General features: G+C 39.3%; 1 protein-coding gene across 30 annotated transcripts in view; it reads left to right on the top strand.

Moving 5' to 3' along the window:
* TRDN (triadin) overlaps positions 1 to 27,018 on the top strand; it is a 232,431-nt gene that overhangs the window by 187,500 nt on the left and 17,913 nt on the right. For all 30 annotated transcript variants that reach the window (XM_081313558.1, XM_081313557.1, XM_081313551.1 and 27 more), the window contains 5 exons: positions 6,113 to 6,151; positions 15,828 to 15,878; positions 16,158 to 16,205; positions 17,955 to 18,005; positions 24,661 to 24,687. In XM_081313558.1, the coding sequence (XP_081169684.1) occupies positions 6,113 to 6,151; positions 15,828 to 15,878; positions 16,158 to 16,205; positions 17,955 to 18,005; positions 24,661 to 24,687 (216 nt within the window). The remainder of the gene's footprint in view (positions 1 to 6,112; positions 6,152 to 15,827; positions 15,879 to 16,157; positions 16,206 to 17,954; positions 18,006 to 24,660; positions 24,688 to 27,018) is intronic.

The following is a 27,018-nucleotide window of genomic DNA, read 5'->3' as shown; positions in this document are numbered from 1 at the left end:
TAGGCTACCAAAATGGCACTTTTATACAGTTATATCATAGCATTAGTTTCTGTAGTGTAGTGGCAACAGGAATTACAATAATATATAGCTCTTTATTTTACAACGTAATCTGCAAGATATGAAGGAGGCTTGTGTGCCCTACAGGAACATCTTGGAGTTCCCATCACTTTGTGGTCTACCAGCTTACCCAGTGGGCTGGGTAGACTTGTGTCCCTTTGTGCTCCTGAGTCAAGGGGATTCGATGCACTCTGGCTGGCCTCTCCAGGTTGGCCCACCCCAGAGTCAGACTGTTTGGCAGAGTAGGCACAGCATTTGCTGAGGTTTGGTTGGCTTGCTTCTTCAGGGGGTCCATGTTGCACTGCAGAGCTCCCCAGTTCTCCCTCTGGTTCCATCTCAGTTAGGAAGGAAAAGTCCTGGTAGTCTATGTGAGGGCTGGCTTGGCCACAAGTTTGAGGACCTTGGGAGGGACTTATGACGCAGTCCTCTTTTAGTGGCCGTTCAGGAAACCGCTTCCTGAGCTGATCAATGTGTCTTCGGACAACTTGCCCTCCCTCCAACCCCACTTCATAAGATAGGGGTCCGGATGCCTTGGTGATTTGACTAGGAACCCACAGATTCCCATGCCCATAGTTTCTGGCCCAAACCCAATCACCCATGTGCAGTCCCCTTGGGGGTTTTGGTCGAGAGGCTTCTGCTGCCACTCTATCTGGGTGCAACCTGTCCAGTTTAGTGATCAAACGTCTCCCCCAATGTAGTTCTGCAGGACTTTTGCCTGTGGCAGTGCAGGGAGAAGAATGCTGGAAAAATAAAAAAAAATCTGCTAATCTGTGATGCCAATCACCTGTGACAATGCACTTGAGTGCCTCCTTCGTTATCCTCACCATGTGTTCAGCTTGACCATTAGAAGATGGATGAAAAGGCACAGACGTTGCATGTCTGATGAGGTTAGCTCTAAGGAAAGCCTGAAATTCAGCAGCAGTGAATTGGGCCCCATTGTCTGAAACTAAGACATCTGGCAACCCATGTGTGGCAAAGAGTTTTCTCAGCACCTTGATGGTCCAAGCAGTAGTCATATTAAGAACTGGAATTACTTTCAGCCATTTGGAGTGGCTATCCACTACTATAAGGAAGAGCTGTCCTTGAAAAGGCCCAGCATAGTCTATGTGAACCCTAGACCAGAGAGTGTATGTTTCCTCCCACCTGTGAACTGGAGCCTGTGGCATTTCAGTCCTAGATTGCTGGCATGTATAACAACCATGGACTTGACCCTCAATGGCCTTATCAAGGCCAGGCCACCAGAGGTAGCTTCTAGCTAACGCTTTCATTCTGACAATGCCTGGATGGCCTTCATGTAATGATTGTAAAACCCTGTCTCTTAGGGAAGTGGGAATTATGACTCTGTTTCCCCATAAAATGCACCCTTTATGGGCAGATAACTCATGCCTCCTGACAAAATAGCTCTGAAATTCTGAGCCTGGACTTTTTTCCAACCAGCCCGTATATACCCATGACAACACTCTGCTAAGTATTTTATCTGTGGCAGTTTCAGCAGCAATGTCCCCTGCATGGAGAGGAAATTCAGGTATGTCCTGGGGCTGACCAATTGCAGGACCGGAGACAGCCTGTCTGGGTTGCTGGAGAGCCGTTAGCTCTCCAGCAATGCACGTGGTGTGGTACTCAAAAACCCAGTACATAACAGTCTGGGTTGCTGGAGAGTCGTTAGCTGCTCCAGCAACCCACGTGGTATTCCCTCAAAAAGCCCAGTACATAACACATCTATTCCAGTTTTGAAATTTCATAAGGTTAGAGCTCAGCAGTCCTTTTTAAGAGCAGTCCTATGTATGTACCTTCAGTTATGTTCATGTGGAGATGAAGCAATAAAAACTCTAAACCATATGATACTATATTCTTCCCTGTATAAGGACTCTAGCTAGATCCTTATATATCTTATCTTGAAGAAATATTAAGGCAGTAAGTATTAAAGTAATGTGATTTCTCTTTAATTTCTTTTGGACAAGGACTAAAAAAATAGTCCCCAAGTTGCACAATTCTTCATTATTTTTTGATTCTACAATACTTATTTTTTCCTGTTATACAGTTATGTAGAAAGATATAATGCTTCTATTATGAGATATTTTGTTTGTTTGTGGCCTTGGGGCTATAATAAATTTGATTGGATTTCATATAAATATATAAAGTTAATATTAAAGTTAATATTTATTATATAAAAATATAAAGTTAATATTTATTTATTTATTTAATATTTATTCCAAATAACTCAAACTAAATGACACAGAGACCTAAACATATGAGAGAATTAAAAAAAATAGTTTCAACATTTTTGATGTACTTATTCATTACATGATTGTAATTTGCACTATTTCTCTTACCTTTAAAAAAAGTGTTACTTTAAATATTTCATGGAATGATAATGGCAAGCTTAGAGGGGATCAAATCATTAAAGTTCTTTTGCTATCATACAATAAGCTATTAGATTTTAAACATAGAAGAATAATGTAAAATTGTAGTATCTCTTGTGAAAATAATAACAATAACAATATTAATAATATTATTAATATTATTATTATTAATAATAATAATAATAATAATAATAATAATAATAATAATAATAATAATAATAATAATAATGTTGGAAGAGAAACCCTATACCATTTCGGACAAATGCCTGTCCAGTCTCTTCTTAAAAACTTCCAATGTTGGATCATTCACAGCTTCTGGTGGCAGGTTGTTCCACTGGTTAATTGTTCTAACTGTCAGGAAGTTTCTCCTTATTTCTAGGTTGTTTCTCTCCTTGATTAGTTTCCATCCATTGCTTCTTGTCCTGCCTTTCGGCGCTTTGGAGAATACCTTTGGAGAATGGCCTTAGTGACTACACCAATAGCTTCATATATAAATACGGTGGCAAACGTATCTTTGTCCATGTCCAAAATTAGCTGACTCTTTTGATGTTTAAACTGAACACTTAGAAATTATTAATGTTTTCTTTTACTCCTAAGTACTTAAGGCAGTGTTTCTCAACCTTGGCAAGGTTCAGATGTGCGGACTTCAACTCCCAGCATGGTGACTGGGGAAATCCACATGTCTCAAAGTTGCCAAGGTTGAGAAACACCGATTTAAGGAATATTTGAGAAGTTTCATTCCCATGTTTCTTTTTAACCTTTCTGATTCTGTCCCATGGGCATCTGCAGGGACTTCCTGCTTTTATCAAAATGATGAAAGCAGCATTGCAGTGTTATGCTGCAAACTCTGCCCTTTTTAAAAAAATATCATGCATTGTCATGATGTCCACACAAACAAGGCAGATCTTTGTGTCATGATGCTACAACCAGTGCTTTTTTTGTAAAAGAAAAAGGTGCCGGAACTCACACATGTCATACAACCTGCCTTGCCTACCCTACAAGGTTCCATCCAAAAAAGGTGCCGGAACTCCGTTCTGAGCGTTCTATGAGAAAAAAAGCCCTGGGAACAACCCTGCCTTCATCATGCTGCTTTGTCTCCTTTCTGCCTCTTCCTCAATAAAAACAACTATTTCTCTGGGAAAAGTGAGAAGAGAAATGTAGCCAGCTCAGCCCCATGAAGTCAGTGACAGTGTTGAGTTGTCTTCATTCTTTTCTGGGGCTGCACAATGTGACGTTTATATACACACTGTCTCAAATTGTCAGCTGGAAGTGTTTGTGGAAGCAGGATAAATATAAGCAAAGACTCCATCAATTCAGAGGCAATTTCTGGGACAAGTATATTTGTATGCAGAAATACTGAACTGGTTTACCACTGCCCTTTTTATGGGGGTATTTGTTCAACTTCCAAGTCTGTTTGGGAATTTGAAAGTATCAATATGGTCCAACAACTCCTTACTTTTCTTGAGATCACTCTTACTCAGGGAAATGCTGCCACTTATTATACAGCAGGTAGAAGATATCAGGTGCAGTATTAACCCCAAAAGGCCCAGAGGTAGCATCTGAGACCTTGTTCATGCCTTCAAAGAAGAGTAGCCATAAAATTCAGTTTTCTACTTGGAGCAGGGGCTTCTAAATTTTTTCATTCGCTTCCCTTTCAGAACTTCCATGTTGGAGGCAATGAGAAGGCATGGAACTGAGCATTGTTTATACATGGATCTCTTCCTCATAGAGATAGAGGTGAAATCCATATGTAAACATTTATAATTTACACCTTTAGGCCAGTAGATAAATTTAATGCAGTTGCCTTTCCTTTCTCCCATTTCTGCAAATTTTATTACTATGAGGGGTCCTTGGTGCTCTCTGAGCTTGGATTTAGGATTTATTAAATTTGTATGCCGCCCTTCTCCCTAAGGACTCAGGGCGGCTCACAACAATAAAAATTAAGAGACATAAAATACAAAAATTAAAAAAGAATTAAACAATGAATATAATATAATATAATAATATAATATAATATAATATAATATAATATAATATAATATAATATAATATAATATAATATAATATAATATAATAATATAATATAATATAATATAATATAATATAATATAATATAATATAATATAATATAATATAATATTATAATATAATATAATATAATATAATATAATATAATATAATATAATATAATATAATATAATATAATATAATATAATATAATATAATATAATATAATATAATATAATATTGTTTACACAATAAAAAACAAATTAAAAACCATGGTCAGTCCAGGCCCGCTTGTTGGATGTTTTCTTGCAGATGTTTCATTACCCAAACTAGGTTAACATCATCAGTGTTAATAAGGAATAGGATTTACTCTCAGTTCATATTCTAGTGGCTATATATAAATATACAAATATTCTTCTTTATTAATTTTGTGATCATTTGCTAATTTAGAATATTTTAAAGAGATGCAGATACTTAAGTAAAGTACCCTGTAAAATGCAAATATTAGAGAAAAATATTTACTAGTATATGTACGTTAGGGGAAAAGCAAAGAATATGCATACAAAAATTCATACTGACCTTTTAAAATGTAAATAGATGCAAAAAGATATTTAAATTAAGATGGGAAAATGCACATTTTTTTTGCACATTTCATCTCTCCCTGGTCTTTTTTCCTCCACATTTCCCTCCACAAGCCTTCTTAGGAAACATGAGTAGCATGCTTGAAACACATCTTGTATTTGGGTCATATAGAATAGAATAGAATAGAATAGAATAGAATAGAATAGAATAGAATAGAATAGAATAGAATAGAATAGAATAGAATAGAATAGAATAGAGCTGGAAGGAACCTTGGAGATCTTCTAGTCCAGCCCCCTGCTCAAGCAGGAGAACCTATACCATTTCAGACAAGTGACAGCCTAGTCTCTTCTTCAAAACCTCCAGTGATGGACAGCCCACGATTTCTGAAGGCAAGTTGTTCCACCGGTTAATTGTCCTCACTGTTAGGAAGTTTCTTTTTAATTCCAAGTTGCTTCTCTCTTTGCTCAGTTTCCAACCATTGTTTCTTGTCCTGGTCCCTGGTGCTTTGGAGAATATTTTGACCCCCTCTTCTTTGTGGCAGCCCCTCAAATACTGGAATACTGATATCATCTCACCCCTGTTTCTTCTTTTCTTTAGACCAGCCAAACCCAAGTCCTGCAGCCGTTCTTCATATGTTTTATTCTCCAGGCTTTTGATCGTCTTAGTGATTCAAAGTCTCTTTTCATTTTAAAGCTGGTTTTCTGAAGGGAAGCACTAACAACAGAAACAAAATAATAGGAGAACAGAGATTTTGGCTGCTTTCCATTTCAAGGGATGTGTCCTTGGTTAATGTTAAGAATTGATCAGGCACCTCATTCATCTTTTCAGTTGAATGAAATAAGTCAAAAGTTGTTTTGTTGTGGGTTCTACTGATTCAGAAGCTTTTACAAAAGTTGGCTAAGAAAGAAATCTTCATCTACTTTTGCTATTTGTAAGTGAGATGCCACTCTGAACTCTTTTTTGCACATGCAAATAGTCTTTTAATCTGATGAATTTTACCCCTTAATTTCAATAAATGTAATTCTTCATTCTAATCATATAGTGTTAGCTACTATATGAGGAAATAAGGGATTATTATTTTTTTCTCATTTCTTCTTCTGCAGATAAATCAGACTCCAAAGAATCAAGTAAAGTGTGTCACAGTATATATATATTTTGTGGATATGATAAATTATCTGACAGTTTATCCACGAATAATATTTATCCTTGTTTTCATTATTTTAAATTATTACAAGATCATTTCAAATCTTCATTTAGAGTAAAAGGTGTTTTTTTAAAAAAAAGCCTACTGTGCTTTCCAAGTGAACAATTAAAAAAACAAGAAATGATGAATGTGGCTCAATTAATCATATATTAAATTGCACAGTGTCAATATTATTGAATTTTACTGTTTTATTATTTTGAGCTCAGTTATAATTTTCACAGCATAGCAGTGACTGCACAATTCTTTGTATGACAGAAAATATATTAATATGTCAATTTATTCATTATTTGTAGGTATATATTTTATATTAGTGGTGCTGTACTTTCAGTTTTCTGGATTAAAAAGTAATTTTTCCATTTTAGTTATAAAAATATAATAAAATATACACTTAAATTTTGGAAATGCATAAATAATACTGCAAAATATTACTATTACTTCCAATTGCTCTATAACATTCAACATGTAGTAATATTAATTATAATACAGGATCACAAAGCAAATATCATATCCAAAACACAGAGTATGTTGGATCTGTTGGAAAATATTATAAGTTTTATAAAAGAGTTTTACATGCAGGCATATAAATTCATACATGGATGAGCAGCAAATAATGTAGCAATAATTTTCTGTGGGGTAAGCACCTAGCGTATTACCCTTCTCTTTTCCATCCTGCAATATTCATCTCAGGCAATTAACTCATAGACTATTATTATGTAAAACCAGAATTTAAAATATTTGGATGCTTCTTTTAAGGGATATGCCTTCTTAAGATGGTCCCACAACTTAATATAATTGTATATTTGCAAAATAAAACAGCCAGTTTATAACATCATATATGCTTACCCAAAGTTTCAAACATCTGTAATTTATATGTGCATGAAAATTAACACAACTCTGGTATGTATTCTGCAGAACACATGAAAGAAAAAGTAACAAATTATGATGCACCTTTAAAAAGTAAAGGCGATAAATAAGCAGCTGAAATCAAACTTGAAATTAAAATATAAGTATGATAAAACTGCCCTGTTCTTCCTGCTTCTGATTATATGCAAACAATTAAACTGGAATAAATATGTGCCTGATTTTGAAATACTTAACTGCAAGGCTAATACTGAATGTTACATGAATGCAGACAGCATTCAGGAAAAAAAAAGCATATGTGAAATGAGAACGCCTTCAGGGGTTCATAAAGACAAAGGATAAAATCATTTACACACATCTATTAAATATCCAATCTTCTCCTTTTCTTTCTCATTTAAATATGGAGTCCATAGGGAACAATTGTGTGGCATCTGGCTGGTATTGTCAAACACTTTCCTTTGCATTGTGTGTATGCTTGCTTTCCTATGCATTGTATGTATTATATATGAGGTAACATGATGTAAACATTCCCTAGAGTGTATATGTTGGCCGCACAAAAGTATCGTCAAAGCATATATTTGGGGGGGCCGCCTGACAGGAATACACGCGGGAACTTTGACAGCTGTCAAAGTTCCCCGTACTGCGCAGGCGCCTCCACTGACAGCTCGCGGCTGTCAAACTCCGGACCGTGAAGAAGACTGAGCTGTCAAAGCGTCCGCCACACTGCGCAGGCGCAGCCACTGACAGCTCGCGGCTGTCAAAACACCACACCACGAGGAAGCCGGAGCTGTCAACAGAAGACGACGCCGATTGGTCCCTGCCTGACACGGCGCCAAAATAAATACATCTGATTGGTCCTCGCTACCAGCTGCCGGCTATAAAAGCCGGACAAGTTATTCTCTGTTTGCCTTGCTCTAATAAACTTGTTGTTAAACTAGCCTGTCGTCCCGAGCAGTCCTTCGGCTACTTCACTGGCGACGAAGGTGGGATCGCTCCGGAGCTGAAGTCACGGCCGAGGAAGAGAGTTCCCGGCAAGAGCTGACACGGAAGTTTTAACTTCCATCGGAGCAACCCAGGACCGGACGACATGGCAAACTTCGGCCGTGTGAGGGAGTTTGATACCCGCCATCCCGAGAGATGGCAATCACACCTCGGCCAAGTTGAAGGATTCCTTCTCGTCAGTAAGATCACTGACGACCGAGCAAAGGCCGCCGCCCTGCTGTACATCAGCGGGCCCCCGGTGTACGACGCAGCCGTCGGGCTGTTCAGCCCAGTGCCCATCACGGAAGTCTCCTACGCGGACCTGGTGGACCAGCTGAACAAGTATTACATGCCGGCTCGCTCGGAACTGTACTGGCGGGTGCAATTCGCACAAAAGAAACAACGGCAGGACGAGCCCGCCAACGAGTTCATCGCTGGGGTCAGACACGCCGCGCGGAACTGCTGCTTCCCCGACCTGGAAGACCGCATCAGAGATCAGGTGGTGATCGGTCTGAGGGACGAGAAGCTACAAAAAAAACTGACGTCCAAACCCGACATGAATCTGGCTGAGCTGACCAGGGAGATCATGGCATACGAACACAGCCACAAAAAGAAGCCGACGAACACGACCCCAGAGTCCCCGGCGACCGTCTACCAGGAAAGCGCAACCTTCAGCGACAGCGGAGAGTCGGTAGATTTCACCGATGGAGAAGCCCTACAGCGCAGGATGGAGCACCGACAGCCGAGGAGGGGAAAAACGTCGGACCGCCGAGGATCCAGGGACCCTCCACCGCCACCCCCACGTTACGTGCAACGAGCCGCCTGTGCCAGCTGCGGGGGCAACCATGCCCGTGGAAGCTGCCGTTTTAGGAACGCAAAATGCCACAACTGCGGGAAGACTGGCCACATCAAGCCGGTGTGCCGCAGCAAGGGCCGGGACAACGTCAATGAGGTGGAGGCAAACCCCCCAGGTAGGCCAGCTGCCCAGGCCAACAGGGAAACCCCACCAGGCAACCGGGTTGAGACAATCGATAGGGTAAACTGCATAAGTTCCAAGGTTAAGGTCTGGGTCAGAATTCAGGGGGTGCCTTGCCACATGGAGGTGGATTCAGGATCAGCGGTCTCCTTAATTTCGCTAACTACTTATCAGGAGATCTGTCAGAAAGGCCGAAGACAAATTCCCCTGAAACAAACTCAGGTTCACCTTGCAGACTTCCAGAAAACCCCTATTCCGTTGGAAGGGAAAGCCAAGGTCCTTGTACAGTATAAGGGGTTCAAAGGCACCCTAGAGGTTCTAGTTACGCCAGGGAACCGTACCAACTTGATAGGGCTTAACTGGTTCACTCCACTAGGCATCGCCTTATCAGGGGTTAATACCATCCAAACACCCAGCCTGGAAGCCGTTTGCGAAAAGTACGCCGACGTTTTCGAGGGCACTTTAGGGAAATATACAGGTCCCCCCATTTCCCTGCAATTAAATCCAGCAATCCAACCAATTAAAATAAGAGCTAGGAGGGTACCTTTCGCCCTCAAAGAAAAAATTGAAAACGAGCTTGACCGACTCGTGAGTCTAGGGGTACTAGAGCCAACAGATGGGGGAACCTGGGAGACCCCTATTGTCACCCCAATCAAACCTAATGGCGAAGTGAGAGTATGCGCTGACTATAAGGCGACAGTCAACCTAGCCCTCAGCCCCCATGCTTACCCGGTGCCAGCGGTAAGGGACGTATTTGCTTCCATCCGCTCTGGCACCATTTTCGCCAAGCTTGACCTCTCGCAGGCGTATTTACAGCTGCCTGTCACAGACGACACCGCGGAAGCGCAAACTATTGTCACCCACCGCGGTGCTTTTAAAGTTAAGAGGCTTCAGTTCGGCATATCTGCAGCCCCGGGTATCTTCCAGGGTATCATGGAAAAGACCCTGAAAGGAATACCCGGGGTCTGCCCCTATTTCGACGATGTTCTCATCGCCGGAGAAAATGAAGCTAGTTTAGCTGACAGGCTGTCAGCTGTGCTGAGCCGGCTCAGAGAAGCCGGTCTCAAACTTAAGAGGGAAAAGTGCTCCATTGGAGTCACTTCTACAGAATTCCTAGGGTATAAAATCGATAGCCAGGGCATCCACCCCACCTCTGAGAAACTAAGGGCTATTCAAACCGCACCCAGCCCTAGGAATAAGCAAGAGCTTCAATCCTTTTTGGGACTGTTAAACTTTTACCATGCTTTCATTCCCCACAAAGCCACTATTGCAGAGCCTCTCCATAGGCTCCTCGACAAGGGTACAACTTGGTCCTGGACCAAGGAACATGAAAATAGTTTCCAATCGTTAAAAAAGATCATCTGTCAAAGCTCAACCATCACCCTTTTCAGAGAAGACACCCCAATATGCATCGCTTGCGATGCCTCTCCCTACGGAATTGGGGCAGTCCTAAGTCACCTACTCGAGGACGGCACACAAAGACCCATAGCCTTCTATTCTCGCACTCTGACCAAAGCTGAAAGAAACTATGCACAAATTGACAGGGAAGCCCTAGCGATAGTAGCAGGGGTCAAAAAATTTCATGATTATCTGTATGGAAGACCATTTACGATATTTACAGATCACAAACCCCTGCTAGGCATATTTACTTGGAATAAAATTACACCACAAATTCTCTCCCCGAGAATCTTAAGATGGTCAACGTTCCTAGCAGCCTATTCTTATCACCTAATACATAAACCAGGTAAGGAATTGGGTCATGCTGACTGCCTCAGCAGACTGCCCATACAAACCAGGGACTCAGATCCAGCCCCAGCCAGCCAAATTTTAGCAATCTCTCAGCTTCCAGAATGCCCCCTGACGGCAAACATTATAGCTAATAATTCAGCAAAAGATAAAATACTTGCCAGAGTCCTCAAATGGGCCACAACAGGGTGGCCAGCTCAAAACCCACAACCCCAATTCCAACCTTATTATAACAGGAAAAACGAGATTTCAACACATAGAGGATGCCTGCTATGGGGAAATAGGGTCATCATACCAGAGAAAAACATAGACCAAACATTACACATTTTACATGAGGGGCACCCTGGAATTGTAAAAATGAAGGCAATGGCTAGAAGTTATGTATGGTGGCCTGGCATAGATAAACAAATTGAAAGGTATGTGGGTGGGTGTTATACCTGTCAGGAGACCAGGAGCGAACCCCCCCAGGCACCGATCCATAAATGGGAGACTACAAGGAACCCTTGGTCACGTATACATATAGATTTTGCAGGACCTATCCAGGGCCAAAGTTTCTTAATAGCAGTAGACAGCTATTCCAAATGGCTGGAAGTCACGCCCCTTAGAAAAACAACGTCCACAGCCACTATTCAAGCCTTAAGAAAAATATTCGCAACGCACGGCCTACCTGACACCATAGTTTCCGACAATGGACCTCAATTCACCTCTCGTGAATTTCAGATCTTCGCTACGAAGAATTGTATTAGGCTGGTCACGTCGGCGCCGTTCCACCCGTCGTCGAACGGAATGGCTGAAATTATGGTACGATCCACGAAAGAAGCATTAAAAAAATTCGTTAAAGGGAACTGGCAGAGGCGACTCAGCCAGTTCCTCTTATCACAACACACAATGCCATGCTCCACAACGGGCAAATCACCGGCGGAATTAAGATGGGGAAGGAGGCTAATAACACGTCTCGACAGACTGCACCCCGACACATACCCAGAAGAAAAACAGCACCCCCACCCCGGCCGCACACTCAAACCTGGTCAATTAATATGGGCAAGATCATACACAGATAAAAACAAGTGGGTTCAAGGGACAGTAATAAAACAAACAGGGCCCATCTCATACCTCATAGCTACGCAGGCACAGGGCAACATACGCCGCCATATTGACCAGCTCAGACCCAGACAACCGCCACACAATTCCGAGCAACCAACCAACGCCGACTTACAACCCCCTCCGGAAATGCTGCCTATCCCAAACCAGGAAGTGGAACACCAAAACGAAGAACCAGAACCAGACCATCCACCACCCCTTCGCCGATCATCCAGGAATCGAAGACCACCCACCTACCTAAAGGACTATCAGTGGGCAGGGTCAAACATCCAAGAGGAAAGAAACGCACCAGGGGAGGGGTAAGGGGTGTATTATATATGAGGTAACATGATGTAAACATTCCCTAGAGTGTATATGTTGGCCGCACAAAAGTATCGTCAAAGCATATATTTGGGGGGGCCGCCTGACAGGAATACACGCGGGAACTTTGACAGCTGTCAAAGTTCCCCGTACTGCGCAGGCGCCTCCACTGACAGCTCGCGGCTGTCAAACTCCGGACCGTGAAGAAGACTGAGCTGTCAAAGCGTCCGCCACACTGCGCAGGCGCAGCCACTGACAGCTCGCGGCTGTCAAAACACCACACCACGAGGAAGCCGGAGCTGTCAACAGAAGACGACGCCGATTGGTCCCTGCCTGACACGGCGCCAAAATAAATACATCTGATTGGTCCTCGCTACCAGCTGCCGGCTATAAAAGCCGGACAAGTTATTCTCTGTTTGCCTTGCTCTAATAAACTTGTTGTTAAACTAGCCTGTCGTCCCGAGCAGTCCTTCGGCTACTTCATTGTAAATATGTAAGATCTATTAAGTATGATAAAGCTTACTTGGCAATCAGTATCATCAGAATTTCAGCCTTAACTGGAAGTCAGCATCTAAGAATGCAGCAAGGCTCCTTATGTGGGTAAATATGAATAGGATTTGGCATAAAAAGGAAACTACAGACATAATACACTTAATTACATTACAGAATGAGTACGGGTAGTCCTCGGCTTACAATGGTTCATTTAGTGACCATTGAAAGTTGCAACAGCACTCAGAAAAGTGACTTTTAACCATTTTTCACACTTATGACCATTGCAGCGTCCCCATGGTCATGTGATCAAAAGTCAGAGGCTTGGCAACTGACTCATACTTATGACAGTTGCAGTGCCTCGGGGGGGGGTCATCTGATCCCCTTTTGTGACCATCTGACAAGCAAAGTCAATGGGGAAGCCAGATTCGCTTAACAACTGTGTTACTAACTTAACAAGTGCAGCAATTCGCTTAACAAATGTGGCAAGAAAAGTCACAAAATGGGGCGAAACTCACTTAACCAATGTCCCACTTAGCAGCAGAAATTTCGGGCTCAGTTGTGGTCATAAGTCGAGGATTACCTGTAATCTATTGTTTCGCTATTGTAAAATGCGGGCAAGAGGTTTTTTTTGGATTTGAATGCAGTGTGCACACAAATGAAAGAGAAGCTAAACAGATTCACTGAAGAAAGCAAAGCAAAAGAATAATTTTAATAATTTTAACTATGGCATAGATACAACACATTTACAGGTGGGACAATGAAAGAAGATTCTGCAACATTCAATACAGCTAGTTCTTGAATTATAATTGGCTGCTTAATGGCTGTTCAAAGTTATCCCAGACCTCTCCAGAGCTGTTTATAACCTGATTTGAAATTATGATGGCTGCTGCACACACACACACCACCCCCACAGTCACATGATTTCATTTTGGACACTTGGCAATCAGCTGACCTCTACAGCCATTTGCAGTGTCCATTTGCAGCTGACCATGACTTGTAATGGTTTTTTTTTAACCCCTGGATTCTGGCATTTACTTCCAGTTTCTGGCAAAAAATGCTCATTGGGGAAAATGGATTTTCTTAATGACTGTGGTGTTCACTTAACAACTGCTGCAAAAATGTGGTCACCTGATATCTCAACTTACAGTCTCAGTGACTTACAACCATAATTCTGGGCTCAGTTATAGTCATAAGTCAAGGACTACCTGTTGAGGAGTGTAAATAGAATTTCACACCCCCATGGCATCTGGGAGCCCCTTATCCTTCACAAAGGTGATCATGGTCCCAGCTAGTTATAGCAGCTTTCTTGAACAGGCCTATAGTAAAGCTCCTCTCAAGGCAGCTTATATCTAGCTACCTTATACCTCTTGCAGTTACTCAGTTCGTTCTAATAAATTTTTATTTTTTTTATTTTTTTCTATTTATTTTAATTCCATTTATATTCTGCCCTTCTCCGAAGACTCAGGGCGGCTTAGAAGCAAATTTCATTAGCTGTTTATCTTTTCTTGCCAAAAAGTGATTAAAATCTGTATGAGGCAATACCAGCTCACTCATCACATTCTCCTTACTAGGTGGCTGGCTTTGGCAAAGTAGTTTTCAAATAAAAATTTAGCAGTCTTGAGCTTAACTGCCTGAGGATTATGAGGAGTAAACTAGTGGAGAAGTGAAAGGAAGAGACTTACTTTTCAAAAGATCCTACTTTGCTATGCCATGCACAGGAATTACAAAAGAGAAGCTATTTCATACAAGAAAGAAAAAGAGCACAAATCCTCCTTGGTATTACAATGATTTTCTGAAGCAGCAGTACATCTATATTGTTGTTTTGTGGCTTGAGATTGTTTTTTTATATTTTAATCTGATTTGTATTTTGCTATTAGCCACCCATAATTCATTTAGAGTAGGAGTAGATTATGATTGCTGTTAAATAATAATAATAATAATAATAATAATAATAATAATAATAATAATAATAATAAGAAGAAGAAGAAGAAGAAGAAGAAGAAGAAGTAGTAGTAGTAGTAGTTGGAAGGGACCTTGGAGGTCATCTAGTCCAACCCCCTGCTCAGGCAGGAAACCCTATACCATTTCAGGCAAATGGCTGTCCAGTCTCTTCTTAAAAACCTCCAGTGTTGGAGCATTGACCACCTCTTGAGGTGGGTTGTTCCACTGGTTAATTGTTCTAACTGTCAGGAAGTTTCTCCTTAGTTCTAGGTTGCTTCTCTCCTTGACTAGTTTCCATCCATTGCTTCTTGTCCTGCTTTCAGGTGCTTTGGAGAATAGAATAAATGAAATCTTGAATACAGCAGCTAAAAGTTAGTAAGAAACATGAAGCTGTCTAGTTAAGTGAAAGAATTTATGATCTGACAAAGTATAACCAACCTTTTATATTCATATATCTGGACATTGTCAGACAAGTAGGAAATTATTTGACTATCTAGTACCCACAGAGACTTGTCTTAGCAAATAGGTGCCACAACTCATTTCTTGGTGTTATACTTTCCCATGGCTTTTAAAAGTCTTGCATTTAAAATGCCACATCGAGTCAGGCAAATTATAACTGAATGCAATTAGGACTGCTACAAGCTACAGTCTTCTTTCATTCCAGTTGAGTGAGATACAAGAAGATCTGAAATGACTGGGGGGCTTTCAAGACATCATTCCCCATTTATTTCTCTCCATCTATTTCTGCCCCTCTACTTCTGTCAAAGCATTACTAATCCTGAAATCTGAAAGGTCAAAGCGCAACACCATCCATTATTGACATTCAGTGTGATTGGTCACCTGTTGTTTCTATAGTAGCAAAAATCTGTAGAGAATCAAGCCATAAGGTTGGGATCCTTCCGATGCTTACACACAGAGGCATCTAACGTTCTTTATGAACAGAATAAATTTCAGTCAAAGGAAAAGTGCTGTGGTCATGGAAAGAGTTGCATAAGTGCAGTTCTTTTTCTATGAACACAAACTATGTTCACTCCCTGCTTGAAAAAAGTTACATGATTTTAGCTATTGAAACTTACGACTGCTACCATGAAAAGAATTTGCAATATATCCAACTCAAAACCTAGCTCCAAAACTGTATATCATGTCAATGCATCTTCAGTTTGGGATTATTAATTGCTAGATATGACTAATGTTTGCTCACTGTACTTTTACACAGAGCCCGAGAAAGAAAAATTAACGAAGACCACAGAAACCCAAAAGAAAAAGGGTAAAGAAATATATTTTTAAAGCTTTAAGACTTTTTCGGTTTATTTTCAGATTGCAAAAGTAGTGAAGAAATTCTTTTCAAGCCCATAGAGTTAACAAAAAGAGTGGAAAAACTTGTGGAAGTTAATAATGATTAGTTTTATTTACTTGATCTAGCTATATATAGTCTTGTTATATTAAATGAAGGTTTAAAAGCACCCAGAAATGTGTTTGTGTGTGGGGGGTGGTTTAAAGAAAAAAATGCAAAATGAAATGAATGAATGAATGAATATTTTTATAGATATCTCAAAAGAAAAAGTGAAGCCTCCTATTGCTGTCAAAGGAAAAGGTAAATATGATTTCTAAGATCTTTTTTAACTAGGACCATTGTAGGATTTCACAAATGTTTTTGTTGTTGCTAAAGTGATTTATGATAGTTATATGAGGAACATTACATATAATGTTATAGAATGGACTTAGTATTGCCATTGAACAAAAGAGGGTCCTTAATTTACCACTGTCCTCTTTTTTGGTGTTAAAGTTAGTTCACTTTCATCTAATGGCTCTTCCACATACTGAGTTTGCACCACTCCCATTTGGTTCTGAACCCTTCAAATCCCATCTTCTTATGATTTCTATTGGTAGCTTGGCTGATTTATTTCCAACTCTGCTGCAGTAGTAGTAGGTCTGAAGCAGGTTTTCAGCTGCAAAAATAGGATATGTGTGGTGGGCTTGGAGAGAACTTTTGCATTATTCTCTAATTGCTTTCTGATCAACAGCTACTTAACAAGTCCTATGCAGTAAATGCTATCTTAGCAGTTTCACATTTTAGATGTTTGATAAATTGATTAATCAATTTATATGGCCTTGCAAATTGTGATTCTGCTTGGCTAATTTAGGGTTAAAAACAACAACAAAGAAATCAAGCAAAAATAAAAAAGACAATAACATTGAAGTGTACCCAAGCCTAACCACAATCAAAGTCCCAATTATTACAAAACAAAACTCTAGCAATATCCTGGCTCAGTGCTAGGGGAACTGAGCTGAGTTCCCCTCGCTTCACTGGCTTAACTCACTCCCTCCCTCCCTCCCTCCCTCCCTCCCTCCCTTCCTTCCTTCCTTTCTTTTAAATTTTTATGCCTCCCATTCCTCTAGGTCTATCAAGTTCTCCTCCTCCTCCTCCTCCTCCTCCTCCTCCTCCTCCTCCTCCTCCTCCTCCTCCTCTTCCTCTTCAGGAGCTTAAGGCAGAGCAATGATATTTGCTTCTTGTTCTTAGTTCTGTAAGGTCTATAACCAGTGCTTTTTTTGTAAAAAAAAAAGGTGCCGGAAGTCACACATGTCCTACAACCCGCCTTGCCTACCCTACAAGGTTCTATCCAAAAAAGGTGCTGGAACTCCATTCTGGGCATTCTATGACAAAAAAGCCCTGTCTATAACACTGAAAACAATTATAGGTTGGTTTCAAATTGTTTTTGAAAAATAGCAAGATAGAAACCTTGATGGAGTAAGTTAGTTAGTTAGTCACGTACCTATGTGAACTGTTGATTTTCAATTCCAGTCACCTACCATATATGCATATATATACATATACATATACATACATACACACACACACACACACACACACACACACACACGACAACCTGAATCCCAATGGGTCATTGTTTCATATATATATATATATATATATATATATATATATATATATATATATATATATATATATATATATATATATATATATATATATATATATATATATATATATATATATATATATATATATATATATATATATATATATATATATATATATATATATATATATATATATATATATATATATATATATATATATATATATATATATATATATATATATATATATATATATATATATATATATATATATATATATATATATATATATATATATATATATATATATATATTACTTAAACAGAGGAGCAGAATGACCACCGGTAGGCAAAACAAAACAAAACAAAAAACCTGCTGTAATAAATAAATTGACTGATAGGTGGATAGATTTCAAAGAAAGCAATTGTTATTTCTTATATCTGATTTACATTTTTTTTAGCCTCAAGCATGATAAAACAAACCAAGAACATTTCTCATCCTGCCATTAAAGGTATGATTTTTGTCTATTGCTGTTTCTTTTTAAACACTAATTTGTTATTTTTTCATTTTTAATTCATTATTAGTGATCTAGAGTCGTAATAGCAAGATATCTAGCCATATTAGATAGATAGATAGATAGATAGATAGATAGATAGATAGATAGATAGATAGATAGATAGATAGATATAGATATAGATATAGATATAGATATAGATAGATAGATAGATAGATAGATAGATAGATAGATAGATAGATAGATAGATGATAGTGTTCTGTACCAGCCTGCTACCGGCCTTGCAGAAAGGCAACCCCTGTACAAACGGCAGAGGCTGGAGAGCGTCTGAGGCTGGAAAGCGTCTGCCAAGATTTATTACACAAACAAAAGAACAAGAAACAAGATACCGGAACTTTGATCCTCAAACGGAGCAGTTGCTTTCAGCAACCAGCCCTTCCCCAAACACTCCCTTTATTAGAGTTCAGGGCGTGGCCTCCCTGTGCCTCCTTCCGAGGAGTCCCACAGCCTTTCTCTGCTTGTTCCTGCTTGACTGCCTCCTGCGTCGGGCGTCCTTGAACAGGGCCAGCTGTGGGTCATCATCATCCGCACTGTCGGGCTCGCGCAGCTGAGAAGAGGGCCGTGGCTGGGGGCTCTGCGAAGCCTCCAAGCCATCATCAGCAAGTTCGTCTTCAACACCCTCCTCCTCCCCCTCGTCTGAGTCATCCGAGACATCCGAGCCGGCTGCCGGACCCACAGGCTGGCCCTGAATCACAACAGATAGATAGACAGACAGAGAGACAGAGAGACAGACAGCAATAGCAATAACACTTAGACTTATATACTACTTCATAATGCTTTATAACCCTCTCTAAGCAGTTTACAGAGTCAGCATATTGCCCCCAACAATCTGGGTCCTTATTTTACCAACCTCAGAAGGTTGGAATGCTGAATAAACCTTGAGACAGTAAGAATTGAATTGTCGAACTGCTGGCAGCTGGCAGTCAACAGAAGTAGCCTGCAGTACTGCATTCTAACCGCTGGACCACAATGGCTCATGGTAGATAGAGATAGATAGAGAGACAGACAGATATACCTAATGAGAGAGTAGGTAGACCTAATGAGAGAGTACTTTTTCATTTATGCATATCTACTATGTTAAGGGACGTGGTGGCTCAGAGGGTTAGGACGCTGAGCTTGTTGATCAGAAGGTCGGCAGTTTGGCGGGTTGAATCCCGAGTGCCGTGTAACAGAGTGAGCGCCTGTTACTCGTCCCAGCTTCCGCCAACCTAGCAGTTTGAAAGCATGTAAAAATGCAAGTAGAAAAATAGGGACCACTATGGTGGAAAGGTAACAGCATTCCGTGTGCCTTTGGTGTCTAGTCATGCCGGCCACATGACCATGGAGATGTCCTCGGACAAGCGCTGGCTCTTCGGCTTTGAACAGTTTGTGTGCAAACTATTTCTCTTATTGAGTACTATACTCAGAGGCATCCATAGGATCCCACACTTTCATCAAAATGACAAAAGGAGGTTTGTACCATGCAATGCAAGGTCTGCTCCTTTCATACATGCATGCAATGTCACCACCATAGCATACAAAAGCATAAAACCTGTTGTTATGTGAAAATAAAGCTCACATCTCTCACTATATTATGGTGACAGGAATGAGAGGAAGTGTTTATTGGGGGAGGGGGAGACACTCCAAGACTCAAAGACATAGGATTGCTATCATTTAATCACTGTGTGAGGGCTCCACAAATGTAACACATTAAACTGAGTGTAGCCCGTTGGTTGTGTATGCTGGTCCAGTAAAGCCTAAATTAAATTCCATGATATTGCTCTATTCAGGGGGAATGGAGATGCCAGGAACATCCCAACTTGATGTTAGGGATTATATGGTAGAGATCAAAACCAATGGATAACAAAAGTGCTACTGTTTCCCTCAGATTAGAAAATAAAGTAGGTGGAAATCACAATAACATCTTGAAAATGTTGCATTAATCCATGTTTAATGATATATTTAAGATACCTTTCTTTATAGTACTGTATATGCAAATTACTGGACATTGAGTGCTAGTTTTGAAATTAACCAATACAGTACAAAATATTTTATTCTCTTGATCTTGCCCAATTTCACTTGTAATCTCTAGCTAGGAAATTACTGGAGATGCTTTTGTTAATACATAAATGTTCCTCTGAAAGAAGGAACTATGCCTCATTGTTTAAAGGACATACCGGTAATTATTAGGCCTCTATTTAAGGATACTTTTTGTCTTCTCCAGAATTTTCATATAGCACATGCATTTAGCATCACACTGACCCTTGGAAAGAATGTATTATGCATGTGTTAAAAGCATTAAAAGGCTGCCAATTTACTTCTAGTTTTGGTACAAGATGCTAGATATTACCTATAAAAGCCCACATGGCTTAACAAGCTACTTCCTTCATTGAGATGATCTTATAATTTTTGGAAATATACAGTTGCTGAAAGCTCATCTTGGGGTGACTTGGAGTCAAGCTTTTTCTATTATTATCTGAAAGGTGTTCCCTAATGAGCTGAGAAGACAGATCTCTTTGCTTTTTTAAAAAAGCCCTTTAAAATATGATACTTTTTAACAGGCTTTTTGATTATTTAAATTTTGGTTTTCATTTTTAAACTTCGGGTGTTCTTATTGAAGAGCATCAAAAGGCTTCAAGAGCCAACAGTATCAAAAGTATATAAAGTAACTAATACATCAAAGAAATACATCACAGCCAAGACTTCAGAAAGAATAAAGCTATTAATGGCTACTAATCATTTGTCTATAGATTATGTCCAATATCAGAGGCAGGATGTTTCAGAAAACTCAGGTCCTGGATAATAAAGCTGGTGAGATGCTGTGGAAATAAAATGCTGAGCTAGATAGCTCCCTTATCTGTTCTGACAACATATATTGTTTATATTCTTTTCTTTGACATTTTTTTGGACTTTTTGCTCAGCATAATTAATGATTCTAACTGATTGTTTTCTTCTTGCCACTATATACACATATTACTTCATGATTTTTTTTCTTTTCCTCTCTTTTGTGCATGTGCATGTGAATGGACATACATTCTCTTGCATATTCTATTAAATGGCTATTTTTTTTAGAGTTGGCATGTTCCTGGAAAAATCAGGAAATATTTTCTGGCACTATGGTTCACTTGCTTGAACAATTTTCATTTGGAAATATGGTCTGCAGCCCATTTGCACACACACACAAAAGACTATATAATTAATACCCTCTTGGCCTTCTAGAAAGAAGAGCCAACTCATTAAAACTATAAAATGATTATAAAGAACAATGACAGGTGATACCAAGAGAGGAACCAAAATAAATAGTGTCCAAAATTAATAAGCCCAGAAGAACTGCTTATTCTGAGATAGAAGCATGCTTCCTAAATATATGCCTAGGAATTTTGACTTTTACAAGTCCCTCTGATGTAACCAGAATAAAGGCTTATGTTGTAGACAACAAAAGTAGGGATTCCCTGAACTCTGCCTGTGCTTTCTCAATTGATGGGACTGAACCACTACCATTAATTTGCGCTCCATGGAACAATACCTTTGAGTCAGATACCACTAATTACAACATATACTCATCTCTTCTTTTAGCATTGCAGTAGTCCCAGACCACACCAAAAAATTTTATTTGTTGTGAAAAGGAATGCTGTACAGGTAGTCCTTGACTTATGAATGATCACTTAATGACCGTTCAAAGTTACAGTGGAGATCTCCAGGGCTACTTACAACCTGGATCTGAAGCTCTAACCACTAACCTTCCCTGCAGTCCCAGGTGATCACATTTTGGGCACTCAGCAACAAGTCCTCATTTACATCAGTTTGCAGTAGCCTGCAGTGTCATGCTCACAGTTTATGGGTTTTTTTTGCCAGAAACAGGCATTTACTTTTGGTTTCTGGCAAAAAAAAGGCCCATTGCAGACAAAGGATTCACTTAACAACTGCAGTGGTTGCTTAAACACCACCATGTTTGCTTTAGGACCACTGCATTTATTAACAATCGCTACAAACAAGATTGTAAAATTAGGTGTGGTCACGTGGTGATCTGCTTAATGACGGGCATGATTTATAACAGGCTCAGTCATGGCCATAAATTGAGGACTACCTGTAAATGAAGCATTTTCATGTTTATTCATCTGCTTACGTGGTGGGTAGCAACAAACAAGCAACAGTGCAAAACAGTAGCAGATTCTCCCCTTACCCACTATTGAATGTGTGCTCAATATAAATATTGATTGGCATATTTCCTCCCTTGTTACACAAGAATATCCCTTTCTGAACTAAAGGACATGGTGGCTGTGCTCTCATTGTCCTGGTGAATTTCAGAACATACTGTCATGATTTCATAGCAATTACTGTATGGGTCTATCTTAAATAGCGTCTATCTCAATCCTTCCTCTGAGATTGCTTTTTCTGTGTCTAATGGGGTGATGACCTGAGTGTAGAAGAATTTCCTCCAATTCCATTTTCTTTAATTAATTTCTAATTTATGTTATTTAGATTGATTGGGTCTAAAGTATGGGACCATTTCAAGAAAAAATAGAAGTGTCTTTCTGGTACCTCTTACAATTTTCTTGCTATCATGACAGGCAATTGTGTCAATGTCTAGAAGAGTTCTGCAAAAAGAAAAAAGCCAGGGCAATTGACATGGTTGTTCCTTAATGTCCTCTCCAAACAATAGCGCCGCTTAGTTTTCTGCTTTTTTTTTTTATTGAAAAGTGTTTTTTTTATTGCTTTTTTTAAGATAATGGCAATGAAACAATTAAAGTGATTGGTACATTGATATTAGCATAAAATTTAGAATACATCCATTGGAGAGATGAGATCTAACATATGTCTCCTTGATTATCGTGTTATGAAGTCTGTGAAATTGGGGGGGGGAACTGAATAAGTAATAGGAGCAACAGCGAATGCTTCTTTGAAACAAAGTGTTAATCTATGTATAGAATCGTAGAGATCAGTAGATCTATTTAGACCAATTCACGTCTTCCTGCAGGATCAAAAATAGAGCATTTCCAATAGATGTCTCCATTTAAACACAACTGGATACTGGATTTCACTATGTAGTGTTCTAACATTCTGTTGGAATATATCTTCTTGCAACTTAAATCATATCATCCCATCTCCTTCCTTCTGAATCCCGTGATATTGGGTAATTTCCACCAGGGTGGACCCAGCAGGCAAAGCTAGTTCTATCTAGGCAGGCATTATGTATCCCAACAGATTTAGCAGATTGTAATCTGCCAAGTATTATTATATATTTCTTATCAGTGTTTACATCCCAACGTTATTTTATCTGCATCTTTGTGTAATTTTCAGTGGAAAGGTAGAATATAAAAGTTATAAATTAATAGTCTATAATGTTGATAAAAGTTCCATTGACCTTTAACATATGGTATGACACTTGTCCTATGGTGGACTACTTCTGTCAAGGCCTGGATATGGGCAATGAATCTCTCCTGGTCTTATTTGCTATCTCAGTGATGTTTGATACTATAGACCATGCTCCCTTTTGGGCCATTTGCAGGGGCTAAGGACAGGAGGCATGGTTTTACAATAGTTTAGCTCCTTCAATGGATCTCTTTCCATTGGTAGAACAGCTTATCTCCTGGAGTTTTGGGTGCTCCATTGCTAAAATCAAATAATCATAGGGCTGAAAGCAATCTTGGAGGTCTTCTAGTCCAACTGCTGAGGAGGTCTTCAAGAAAAGATTGGACAGCCATTTGACCAGGATGGAATAAAGTCTCCTGCCTTGGGCAAGGAGTGAGACTAGAAGATCTTTAAGGTCCCTTCCAGCTCTATGATTCTATGATTCTTTCCTAAGCAGGCAGTAGTGTGAAAGAAAAGACTGATCTTTTTTTTTAAATTCCATTTATATCCCGCCCTTCTCCAAAGACTCAGGGCAGCTTACAAGCTTAGCAGTAGCCTTCATTCTATGTATATGCCTGCTTATTAGGGCTTTCACACACACCCCAAGCGGCATTATTACAAAGTCAGCTTATTGCCCCCAACAATCTGGGTCCTCATTTTACCTACCTCGGAAGGATGGAAGGCTGAGTCAACCTTGAGCCTGGTGGGATGCGAACCTGCACTAATTGCAGGCAGCTGGTGTTACTTAAGGAGGCATTAGCCCACTGCTCCACCAAGGCTCTTTTGGGCACAATCCTGTAGAATGTCACATAGACTGGACTTCTTGATTCTGCCTTTATATGAGATCATTGAAGAAGATCTTTGGTAGGTTTACAACAAAGTATCTAACAATACATTACCACCATGGAGGTGATGTGGAAGGCTGCATCCTGTAATTGGAAGCTATAAGTATCTGGATGGGATGAAAAAAACTGAGGTTAAACCCTAACAAGATGTAGGTTTTTTTATTGTTTTGGATATTGGAGAGATTGCTGACAGTTATGACTCTGGTGGTGTATAAACATAAATGCATAATTTGAGTGACTATTACCATAAATTGACTTTTATTGCCTGGAAAACCATTGCATAGAAAATTACATTATTGTGACTTTCAGCCATAAAAATGTTTCATTTTGCAATCTTTATTTTCTAAAAATTCAAGCGATACAGGAATTAAAATTCATTATTTTATTTTATTTTCACTTTGTTTTCTATTTTTTAGGCAAGGAGGCACAACATAAACCACCAAGTAAGTTTCTAAATGTTACAGCTATTAAAAAAATACAGGAATAGTGATCATGGTTAGAATTTGGTGATATTCCCCAGTTGTATTTTTACTGACAATGGCAAACATTTATCCTTTGCCTATCTCCTAAAACAGCTGTGGGCTTTGGAAATTCTCCAGAGCAGATCTGGAGGTTCCATAAGGAGGAACCACCTTACATTGAGTTCCATTCACATACAGATGGATGTTGTATTTTGCTTATTGAAATGTGGTTATAATCATACCTTTACTCCAGTAATATATGTGACTGCCACATCATTTCCCAGGATGTATAATAATGTCCTATAGTATGGTATGATTTTACTGAGCAATAGAGAGAAAGGTTTTGCCCCCAGCATTGTCTATCCTGATGATCTATGAATAAAATTACTGTGAAGTACAATATTAATCCTATTTCAGTGACCTTGCAAATCTAACTTAGAAATGTCATGATATTTCTGAAAAAGCAGCCATGTAGAGAGGGCAGTGACCAGGATTCTAATAGAATTAGACTAGCCCAACTGGAAACCCATTTTCTTTCATCTGTTTCATTTCACGGAGCTCTTCAAAATAGAGTGGTGCCTAATAGAAGTGCCTTCAGATCATTGAGAAAACTGCTAGGTCTAACTATCTTAATAGGTTCCTCCATCCTGCAGTGATTGATGGCCCTAGTCACCCTAGGACCTTATTCCTTTCAGATGAAGGAGATATTATGAAATTACCAAGAGTAGTGACTTACCATTTGCATGTTCCCAACAGACTGCTAACACACCCATTCCAAAACTGTTTTGTGTGTAGGGTTATATTCTTAGAGAAAGCCTAAGCATGACCACACATGTAGATTCACTATCTACTGTGTGCTAGTTTGAGATCATCAGAAGATAGGGCTAAAACCATAGCTCTTCTCTCAGTAATTCTGGAATGACTTGTTTCATGTGAAATCCATCTGAAAAGAATGTAAAAGTTAAGAGAAGAAGCTATTAATACAATATGACAGCAAAACAATGTTGAGTTTATCTTATATTGCTCCCACTTTTTAGAACAAGAGGTTCTTAGGCATGAAAAAGGAGTTCATCCAGCCAAACCAGTTATTTATTCTAACATCCTTACTTCACACAACCCACTTGGCAAAGTGGGAAACAGAATTGACAAACTGAGTGTTGCTAATAATGTATTGGCTGCTATTCTATCTTTTTCTGAAAAGGTGGTTGTGCACTTTAACATACTGAATTAATAGAATTTCCTAACTATTGTTAGCCGAATAGCTTAAATAATGCATTTGGCAATTAACTGTGATTAATATTTTACTTTCCATTATCTTTTTTAAAAAACAGTAAAGAATATAAATAATTTACATAGTAAAGAGCTAGAACACTGAAATACCAATACATACATGTGATCAAAGCCTGCCTCTTTTTAACATGCATCACGCTGCATGTAAAAAGGGGTGGAGCTTTGACTGCATATTGACTTTTTTGATCCCTTCCCCTGCAGACACCCCTGGTTCCATCAACAACTTTCAGGGCTGCCCCATGAATGAGCCCAATGTGAATTCCCTTGGATAAGAAGACTTTAAATGCAATAACTCAATCTGTAGCAGATTGACACATTTGGAACTCTTTCATTCAGGGCCAATAATGAACATCTTTGTAATACATATCATGTTTTATTGCCATAGAGAGCATAATATTAAATAATATAGTAAGAATTACTTACATGGCAAAGTAAAAGTAATTAAAAGAGGCTTTGCATAGATGATGTCAGAGAATATAAACTGTAGCTGTTCTCAGGAGGCATCTCTTTTTATGGTTTATGGAAACTACCCGTGTACATAGAAGCAGCGTATTCCCTGTAGTGGATTACAGGTTGTAGTTTGCTACAAAACAAATGTTGAAATATAGAGCATAACTGGTAAAATTTACTGTGACTCTCATACAGTTGCTAGTATTTCTGTGCCATTACAATATAGGTAATCCTCAACTTAACAACTACAACTGAGCCCAAAATTTTTGTTGTTAAGTGAGAAATGTGTTAGGTGAGTTTTGCCCCATTTTACGACCTTTCTTGCCACATTTGTTAAGTGAATTTGCAACTGTTAAGTTAGTAACACAGCTGTTCAGTGAATCTTGCTTTCCCATTGACTTTGCTTGTTAGAAGTTTGCAAAAAGGGGATCACATGGTTCCAGGACACTGCAACCGTTGTAAATGTGAGTCAGTTGCCAAGCATCCAAATATAAATCACATGACCGTGTGTGTGTGCGTGCTACAACGGTTATAAGTCTGAAAAAAGTCACTTTTTAAAGTGCCGTTGTATCT

The sequence above is a fragment of the Vipera berus genome (genome assembly GCF_964194415.1).
Source record: "Vipera berus genome assembly, chromosome: 1".
Taxonomy (NCBI): Eukaryota; Metazoa; Chordata; class Lepidosauria; order Squamata; family Viperidae; genus Vipera; species Vipera berus.
The sequence above is the reverse complement of the archived record's forward strand: the minus strand, read 5'-3'. Positions and strand labels throughout refer to the sequence as shown.